Source organism: Pan troglodytes, chromosome 4 (genome assembly GCF_028858775.2).
Source record: "Pan troglodytes isolate AG18354 chromosome 4, NHGRI_mPanTro3-v2.0_pri, whole genome shotgun sequence".
NCBI lineage: Eukaryota > Metazoa > Chordata > Mammalia > Primates > Hominidae > Pan > Pan troglodytes.
In genome coordinates, this window is record NC_072402.2 from 57,701,508 (window position 1) to 57,712,023 (window position 10,516).

The following is a 10,516-nucleotide window of genomic DNA, read 5'->3' on the forward strand; positions in this document are numbered from 1 at the left end:
AGGCCAGGAGTTCTAGACCACCCTGGGTAACATAGCAAGACCCTGTCTCTACAAAAAAATTTTCAAATAAAAAACTTAGCTGGGTATAGTGGCATGCACATGTAGTCCCAGCTATTTGGGAGGCTGAGGTAGGAGGATCACTGAAGCTCAGGACTTTGAGGTCACAGGGAGCCATGATCAGGCTACTGCTCTCCAGCCTGGGTGACAGAGTGAGACTCTGTTTCTGAAAATAAATAAATAAAATGTTTGGACTAAAATAATTTCTTAGATGCAATCTCACTTTTTTTTTTTTTTAGGTATTTTTATGATAGAAGAACTGTTTGGTCAATAAGTTCAAATATCCATGCATTCGTGTGTGTACAAAAACAGTTTTGATGGACCTAATATGCAGCTCTGTGTGTGTATCTCCTGGATTAGTATAATCAGAACTCCAGTGTTTTACTTTCTTTTTAAGGTGACCACAGTGGTTTCCTTTTACCTCCCAAACTATTTAATAGTATACCATAATAATTATCAGGATACTATACACTTTTTTTTTTGAGATGGAGTCTCACTCTGTCGCCCAGGCTGGAGTGCAATGGCGTGATCTTGGCTTACTGCCACCTTTGCCTCCCAGGTTCAGGCGATTCTCCTGCCTCAGCCTCCCAAGTAGCTGGGATGACAGGCACCCCCCACCACGCCCGGCTAATTTTTTTGTATTTTTAGTAGAGCCTGTCGGCCAGGCTGGTCTTAAACTCCTGACCTCAAGCGATCCACCCACCTCAGCCTCCCAAAGTGCTAGGATTACAGCCATGAGAGCCACTGCACCGGCCAGGATACTATACACTTTATTAGGATTTTCAGTGTCTCATTTTGACCAATGTCGATTGTGAGAAACATGCAGGTGGTTTAGTATACTTACGCTGATCTCACATATTTAACAACATTTTGTAAAATACAACAGGCATTCTTCCAGATTCTGCAAAAATAGGCAGTAAAAACCTTTTTAATTTTTGTCTTTTAAGCAAATACTGCATGTGATGGTGATAAGGAATCAGAGGTTGAAGATGTTGAAACAGACAGTGGTAATTCACCTGAAGATTTGAGGAAGGTAAGCTGAGTTAATATAGTGGACTAAATTGGCTTTTAAAAATATTTCTGAAATGATTTATGATAATTTTGTTGTTTTGACCTGTAGAAACTGATTAATGATATGGGGCTTTTTTTCAGTATTTTTTTTTTAATAAGTTATTTTTACCTCTCAATTTTCCTGTAGGAAATAATGATTGGTTTACAATATCAGGCAGAGATTCCCCCTTATCTTGGAGAGTACGATGGTAATGAGAAAGGTAAGGAAAGCTTTTGATTTTGATAATGTTTGGTAGATAAGGTTGCCACTTGATACGTGTATTTAAATATCTGGCTTTATACCAGCCTTGGCAATATATAGATAGATTTGGGAAACATGCAGAGTTAGGATTTTTAGGCCCGACTTAGGAAAAATGTATCAAAGTTAATCACTAGACTCAGAGTTTCCCCCCACCCCCAACCCTGCCCAAGGCACACATAGTGCTTATTAGCCAGTGTGCTCAGTGCCTGTTCGAATAATGGGGAGCCTCCCACGGTGCTGTACCTTGGCCTTCATCCTGCTTCAGTAGAAGTGGGTAGGATCTCATCACCTGAGATAATGAGAATGTTAAGATATAATCTTCTGGAAAGAAAACTCTTGAGGGAAAAAGAGACTGGAAGAAATTCTCCTTCCCCAGCCCCAAAAGAGCAGGAAGTGAAATATAAGGATCTGCTTTCGCTTGTATACTCCTAATTATGTGTAATCAGTTTTTCCTCATGTTTTTGGTGCATTCCAACTGTAGTTGGTTTTCAAAATATGGAGGGGATAAGGTAGTAGGATATAAAAATATAGGTAAAGCTTCTTAGTTGAACTTGGGAATATTTCCATGGGTGTTTGGCTTTTTCCCTAAGTTGATTTATCCTTGTGAAGTCACAAGGGCAAAAGCAGCACCCAACACAATACTTCCTGAGTCCTTCTTTTTCCTTTCCTCCATGCCAGGTCATCCTCCATTTAAAGGAGGGGAGGAGTGGTTACCCTGGGGTTGTTAGCCATGGCAGCCACTAGGAACACCGTTTTCCTAAACTGCTTTCAAAGTGTTAAAAGACAGTTATCCCAGGGGAAGCAAAACATAGCTGATGATGTTCAGATGTGCCAGCCTTCTCACCTCACCACCCAAATGCCACACTTGGCCTTTGAGCCAAGTACATACTCAGCAACTGTAGGTCCTTAGGTCACACATAGTAGAGGTGATATTCTGTCAGTGCTGCAGATTGGAGGGAAGGTGTACTTTCTCTGTCTTTTGAGGGAATAAACCCAAATTGTTTTACCTATTTCACTTGTGACCAAAGAGTAAAGAAAGTTCTAGGAACTTCTCTCAAAAGGCAAGTCTTACTGCTTCACAGGCACACTTTATTTTTAACTTTCCTTCTAACTGGCAATGACAATGCCTGCCTCCTACAGTTGGGATGATAATGCCCTTATCATGGTCCCTGGTACCTGGTGGTGTGTTCTCGGTAAATTATTTTTATTAGCTATAGTCAGTATTTATTATGCACTTGAAGAACAGATTGCACTTGAAGCACTGGACTAAATACTTGGGCCATTCATATTACTTTATAGTGTAAAGTAGAAGCTTTGAGTAAAGTGGCAGAGTGCATTAATAAAACATAAACTTGTTTTAATGACATTTTGTTCATTAATATATCAGTGTCTTTAAGAGATTGTGGAAAGTTTACTTTTCTTACTGTTTCTCCCTCTTCCCAAAAACCTCCCTAGGGAGGTTTGGTTAATCTACTTTCTCCTTTAAATAAAAGTTATCTTGTTGGGAGAAAAAGTATACCCTTCTTAGCTATTTCCTTATTACCAGATATTTTGGGTTTTATTTATTTGCAATTTTGAACCTCTAGAGATTTCATAGAGCAATTTGGGGATTTCAAGAGAAAAGTCCAATGAGGTTATTAGAGAATTTACACAGGTTATTTTTGCCCCTTCATTAGAAGAGTATAAGATAACCACTATGGGGTTTTATATTAGACTTTACTAGGCATGGAGAGCCTTCAGATTGGTCAGCATATCCAACCACCAAAAAAGCTACTTGCTTTGGCCCCTGGAATCCTTGGCCTATAATAAAGTTAAATTTTTGCTTGTGTGTGAAAGGCCCTACTTAACGGATAATCGGATTACTGGTGTCTTCAAAGTTATTTACTTGTCCCACTGGATAGCCAATCAAGGAAGACAAAGAATTGTTTGTGTACATCTTTGAGTGTGTTCCTGATTTTTAATGTGTTAATGGGATTTTCTTTATCAGTATATGAAAACGAAGACCAGTTACTTTGGTGTCCTGATGTGGTTTTGGAGAGCAAAGTTAAGGAATACCTTGTTGAGACTTCATTAAGGACTGGCAGTGAAAAAATAATGGATAGGATTTCTGCAGGAACACACACAAGGGACAATGAACAGGTATACTTCAACTTCTGTTGAAACAGCAGCCAGTTTACAGTATCTTCTTGATTTCTTATATTTGATACAGATATTTTTAACATGTGAAGTAGATATCTTTTCTGATAAGAGTTTTAAAATATGCAAAATACTGGTTTAAAAAACCATAACCTTGAGTTCTAGAGATAACTTCACTGTAGTTTTGTATCTTTTCTTCTGGTCTTTTAAAAAATACCTTTACATATGTCTTACTTGAGATGCCATTTTATATCCTTTTAATTAATTAATCTTATTCTCCTTTGCCATTGAGAATTATTTAATACCTCATTCTTGATGTCTGTATAGTCTATCCTATACGTTTTTAAAAAAATTTTTCCCTAAATTTCAACATACTGTGTACTTATCCTATACTTGTAATTCATTTATTTAAACATTCTCTGTGGTTGGACTTTCAGATTTTATAAGTGTATTCTTTGAATTATTCTCAACTTTATTTAGGAAGTGATTAAAAAGTAATGTCTATTAAGACTATATAAATTTGACTTAGGAGCATCTGTTAAGCGCTTGTGTACCTGTAGATTCAGAATACTCTCCTGATCACATGTGGGATGGGGGATGGGAACATTGCCTATTAAGCTTTTCGAATACCCCTAAGTTTTGCCCCTCTGACATCATTCTGCTTCTTTCATATGCCTTTATCACTGAGAATCACCAACCCTGACTAATAAGTATTCAGAGGTAGGCAGACACAAACTTGAATTCTGAAGTAACATAGGGAAGTCATACTAGCTGTCAAAAAGAAATCCCATTGGGTTTTTGTATTGATATTTCAAGTCTATATTAATTTTAGAAGAATTAAAACCTTTATAACATTAGAAACTCAAATGTTTTTGCTTTTTTGAATATCACATGCATCTCACTAATACCTCAATATCTTTTATATGTGTGTGTATTCAATGCTATTGGAAAGGGGAGCTCTATTTTATTTATTTATTTATTTACTTTTCCAAGATGGAGTCTTGCTCTGTCACCCAGGCTGGAGTGCAGTGGCGCAATGTCAGCTCACTGCACCCTCCACCTCCCAGGTTCAAGCACTTCTTCTGCCTCAGCCTCCCGAGTAACTGGGATTACAGGCATACATCACCATGCCTGGCTAATTTTTGTAGCCAGGCTGGTCTCAAACTCTTGACCTTGTGATCTGTCTGCCTCAGCCTCCCAAAATGTTGGGATTACAGGCATGAGCCACCGTGCCTGGCCCTCTATTATATTTATAATTGTATATTGTTGATGTTGAGAAATACCAATTTTTAAAAAAATGTATCTTAAACTGTTGAAACTACTTGACTCTTTCAGGTGTTCCTCAGGTTTTCTAGTTTGCTTTTTAAAAAATTTATTGGTAATATAATTTTTGACACCTCATAATTGCATACATTTATGGAGTGGTTTTCTGGTTTTCGGGTCATTATTAAATTACACTTTTGTTCCTTCCTTACCATTATTATTCCTGCTTTATGTCTTAATGCATTAGCTGTAACTCTGAGATATTTGGTAATAACAGTGATTTGGTGCCTGCTTTTGGTGGAAGTAATACATCTAAGGTTTTTACATTAAGAATAATACTGATCCTTGGTTCTACTGTCTTTATTACAGCAAGATAATATCCATCTATTTATAACTATTATGTTTTTGTCTTTTTAAAATTAGAAATGAATATTTATCAGATACTTTTTAAGCAGCTGTTGATTTGATTTTTTTAAATTAAAATTTAATTATACATATTTAGGTACACAGTGATGTCTTGATACACATAATGTATAGTGATCAGATCAGGGTAGTTAGCTCAGAGATGATTTTTTAAAATGTAGGCTATTGATATATTAAAAGTTTTCCTAATATTGAACCATCTTCACTTCCTTAAAACTTACTTGGGAAGGTAGATAGATTATTTAACTTTCAATTGAATTCTGTTATTCCTGTTTATTATGTTCATAATTCCAAGCAGATTTAATAGGAATATATTCTAATTTTTAAAAGTGGCACCTTTCATAGTAGATGGAAATAACGGAGACCGTTATAATCCTAGTCTGAAGTGCCATGCCTATTATTCCAGGCCTGCTGCTGTTCCCTTATATTAAAACTAAAAGAGACAGGGAGGAAATGACATCAAGGGACAGACTGTAACTAATTTTTCCAAACTAGAAAAAGAAACATCTAAAATAGGGGAAACTCTAATCTTAGACCTAGTGTTTTTATTTGTTTGTTTTTAAAAAAAGTCAAGAACGATACAGGCACGTGACTTCTGAGAGGTAGCATGAGGATGAACAAACTCACATGGTACCAGAGTCAATCTGCATGATAGTTATATAGACTAAATGCTTGGGCAAATATACCTTCAAATGCCCTGAAATTAGAGAGGATTTCAGTGTTTATCAAGACTCCAATATTTATCAAAACTCTTACACCTGTTTTTTAAAATGCTGTTAGGTATGAACTTTTAATACTTTTTATTGAATATCCATCCCAGGCATTATATGAACTTCTCAAGTGTAACCACAATATAAAGGAAGCAATCGAAAGATACTGCTGCAATGGAAAGGCCTCTCAAGGTAAGAAGCACTTGGGTTTAAGAGAGGGACATGACAGGGATGGTCATTAGGGGATCAGAATAAGCAAAGTATCCTAAGGGACAGAGCAATCCTGTAACACTTTTGTAAGATCTGGTTCAGCTCCACAGCAAATAATTTTTCCTTTTCTTGCACTCTATTTTTAGATGTATCAGAGATTGTTCAAATACAAATTAGTCACCCCCCTGCCACCTCTACTTTCTGGAAGAAATAGTTACAGAACAAAGCAGACCCCAGAGATGACAATATGTCCAAAGTAATTAAAAAGAATGGTTTTATGATTTCATTGAAAAAAAGTTTTTTTCTTTTTTTTTTTTCAGCCAGACAGGAAATGAAAAGGAGATTAAAGATTAAAAAAGAAACATGTATAATATATTCCGCTGAATTTATTTCAAGAATTGTATTTTTAGTAATCATGTAATAACATTTTATAGTTCTTATGTTTTGTGTGTGTCAAGGAAAATGGTTAACTTCTATTTCAGTATTTTTTTCATTATATAAATGGATTGCATGCACCATAGCTTTCATTAAATATGTGTAGAATGAAAATAATACTTAGTAATATTACTAGATGACTTGGGAAGGTATTAAAACTAAAAATAATACATTTAAACTTATGAATTGAGATAGTCTATTAAAATGTCTCCCTTAGAAAAGCTGCTTCTTTGAAAAAAAATTATTTTAGGCTCTCAAAACTCTCAAAATACTGGTTTCTCCCTTGGTTCAAACTATTTTTCACCTTTATTACGGACTGCTATTAATGGCTTTGGGGACCTGGTCTCCCATGTCAAATGAAACACTTCAGAGATACAGATGAGTAATAACTAATCTTAAGTCTAGGCTGTGACTCTTTGAAGACCTTCCAGGTCTCTGCCCCAAGTAGATATGGAATTCACCAACATTAACATCTGCTGGGAAATTGAATGGGATTTATTATTTTGAGAGCATGGACTGTTTCTTATTTCCTTTATATTTCCAGAGTATAGCACTCCACACACCAATTTCAAATAAATATGTGTTGATTATGCTTTACTTATGGTCTCTAATTAAAGAATTTGTGGTTTTGTTTTTTGTCTTTTTTGAGACAGGGTCTCACTCTGTCTCCCAGGCTGGAGGGCAGTGGCATGATCACAGCTTAGTATAGCCTTGATCTCGTGGGCTCAGGTGATCCTCCCACCTCAGCTTCCCAAGTAGCCGGAACTATAGGTGCCCGCCACCACGCCTGGCTAGTTTGTTTTTTTGTAAAGACAGGGTTTTTCCATGTTGCCCATGCTGATTTCAAACTCCTGGGCTCAAGTGATCCTCCTGCGTTGGCCTCCCAAAGTGCTGGGATTACAGGCATGAGCCACCGCACCTGGCTAGAACTTGTGGTTTTGAAGTAAGACCAAAACAGAGCTTCTTTCCCCCAATAAAGGAGGTAGAGTTTTTTTTTCTAATTGAAAAATACGCTCATTGTTTAAAAAAATTTTTTTTAATCAGAAAAACAGGCATGTTATAGAAAACTTAAATTCTCATCCCATAATGTAGTGGAAAAAAAGCAGTGTTTATATTTTTGTATTCTAGACTTGAACTGTAGTATGCATGCTTTTGGTAATTCTAACTGAAATCTCCTGCATACAGAGAGAGAGAGAGAGAGAGTGTGTGTGTGTGTGTGTGTGAGAGAGTGTGTGTGTGTGTGTGTGTGAGAGAGAGAGTTTGTGACCTTTTACAGGGAAAACATACTGAAAATCAGTGATTCACATAAGAAAATTTGGGGGCCCATGAATTTTATGTTAAAATTTTTCTTAGAAGGAATGACTGCATGGACGGAAGAAGAATGCCGAAGCTTTGAACATGCACTCATGCTTTTTGGAAAAGATTTTCATCTTATACAGAAGAATAAGGTAAATTAGGCAGATTAGTACAGATAAATTACTAGTTACAGTGAATGTAAGCAACTAATTTATAAGTCACTTAAGTAGGAAAAAAGAACAACTTACTAATGTTCCCTTGCCATTAGCATTTCAGATATCATTCTAACATGACTAATTTGCTCAGAGATGCCACAGCCTGCTTATGGAATGGCTGATAGTATATTCACATATCTTTTCACATAAACAGTTGACACAGAAAGTGGACTCACTGTATTTTTTAGGAAGTCTCACTCTCATTTCTCCTTGACTTTCCTTTCTTATCAAGCCATTCAGAGGTTTGTGGCCTCAAAATAATTTCTCTTCAGCAGTGAGAGTAGCTGTTGCTGAAGGAAGAAACATTGTTACTAAAACAACTAGAAACATATTCTAACACCACCAAATGCTGGTAAGGATGGGAAGCAACAGGAACTCTTATTCATTGCCTGTAGGAATGCAAAGTGGTACGGCCACGTTGGAAGATAGCTTGGAAGTTTCTTATAATACCAACCATACTCTTACCGTATAATTAAGTAATCCTGTTCCTTGGCATTTACCCAAATGCGTTGAAAACTTATGTCCACACAAAAGTGTTTATAGCAGCTTTCATCATAATTGCTAAAACTTGGAAGGAACCTGTATGTCCTTTGAGGTGAAAGGATAAACAAAGTGTGGCACCTCCAGAACTGGACTATTATTCAGCACTAAAAAAATTGAGCTAACAAGCCGCAAGGAGACATGTGAAATCCTAAATGCATATTATTAAGTGAAGGAAGCCAATCTGAAAAGACTCTATACTGTAGCTTTCCAAATATATGATATTCTGAAAAAAGCAAAACTATGGAAACAATAAAAAGATCACTGGTGCCAGGGCTGAGGCAGGAGGGAGAAGTGAATAGGCAGAGCACAGACCATTTTCAGGGCAATGAAACTACCCTGTATGATGATACTGTAATGATAGAGACATGTAATTACACATTTGTCAAAACCCATAGAATGTACATCATCAAGAGTAAACCCTAATGTAAACCATGGTCTTTGCGTGTTGATGTGTCAGTGTAGGTACATTGATTTTTTTAACAGATATACTACTCCAATGTAGGATGTTGAAAGTAGAACTTCAGGATATATAGGAACTCTCTACTTTCTGCTCAGTTCTGCTGTGAACCTCAAACTACTCTTAAAAACTAAAGTCTATTCAAAATACATATGTATGTTCATTAGAATAGTTTGGAATAATTATCATTAAAATATGCTCTGTTTATTTCCTCTTTTCATCCTAAAGGAAGGCAGGGTTCTGAAGCATTTTGGTGGGTAGCTCAGTATTTTATGCTTTTATAAAAGCTAATGGACTTTAGTTTTTAGAGCAGTTTCAGGTTTACAGCAAAGTTAACCAGAAAGTATTGAGTTGCCATATGTCCCTTCCACTCCTGTAGTTATTATTATATCTTTTATTATTAATAGTGTGGTACATTTGTTAAAATTAATGAGCCAATATTGATACATTATTATTAATTAAAGTCCATAGTTTACATTAAGGTTCGCTCTTCATGTTGTACATTCCATTGATTTTGGCAAATATATAATGATATATATCCACCAGTACAGTATCATACAGAGTAGTTTCACTGACCTGAAAATCTCATGTTTTATTCTTCCCTCTGTCCCTTCCCCCTCCTTCCTAACAACTTCTAGCAGCCATTGATCTTTTTATTGTCTGTACTGTTGCCATTTCAGAATGTCATATAGTTGGAATTATACAGTATGCAGCCTTTTCAGATTGGCTTCTTTGACTTAGCAATATGCATTTAAGTTTTCACCATGGGGTTTTTTGTTTGTTTGTGTTTGTTTTGAGGCTTGATAGCTCATTCTTTTTTTAATCACTGAATAGTATTCCATTATATGGATGTACCAGTGTATTTATTCACTTACCTGTTAGAGGATACCTTGGTTGCTTCCAAGTTTTGGCAATTATCATTAAAGCTATAAATATTCATGTGCAGGTTTTCATGTGGATGTAGGTTTTCAATTCATTTGTCCAAATACGAAGGAGTAAGGATTACAGGATAGAATGGTGAAAATGTGTTTATTTTGCATGAAACTGCCAAACTGTCTTCCAAAGTGGCTGTACCATTTAGTATTTCCAGCAGTAATGAATGAGTTCTATTGCTCTACATCTTCACCAGCATTTGGTGGTGTCAGTGTTTTGGATTTCACCACTGTAATAGTTTTTAATGCCATCTCTTTATTGTTTTAATTTGTAATTCCCTCATGAGGATGATGTTGACCATCTTTTCTTAGGCTTATTTGCCATTTGTGTGTTTTTTTTTCAGGTGTTCATTCAGATTTTTTGCCCAGATTTTAATTGGGTGGTTTGTATTCTTGTTGAGTTTAAGGAGTTATTTGTATATTTTGGATTCTAGTCCTTTATCAGATACATGTTTTGCAAATATTTTCTTCCATTTTGAGGCTTGTCGTTTTATTCCCTTGCTAGTGTGTTTGCAGAGTAAAAGTTT

At 36.0% G+C, this 10,516-nt stretch overlaps 1 protein-coding gene across 6 annotated transcripts in view; it reads left to right on the forward strand.

Moving 5' to 3' along the window:
• The window catches only part of MIER3 (MIER family member 3), a 32,614-nt gene that overhangs the window by 15,441 nt on the left and 6,657 nt on the right, over window positions 1-10,516 (forward strand). For 4 of the 6 annotated variants that reach the window (XM_009449106.5, NM_001280521.1, XM_063810178.1 and 1 more), the window contains 5 exon segments: window positions 1,005-1,090; window positions 1,256-1,328; window positions 3,357-3,508; window positions 6,012-6,093; window positions 7,900-7,994. In XM_009449106.5, the coding sequence (XP_009447381.3) occupies window positions 1,005-1,090; window positions 1,256-1,328; window positions 3,357-3,508; window positions 6,012-6,093; window positions 7,900-7,994 (488 nt within the window). 6 annotated transcript variants of the gene reach the window in all.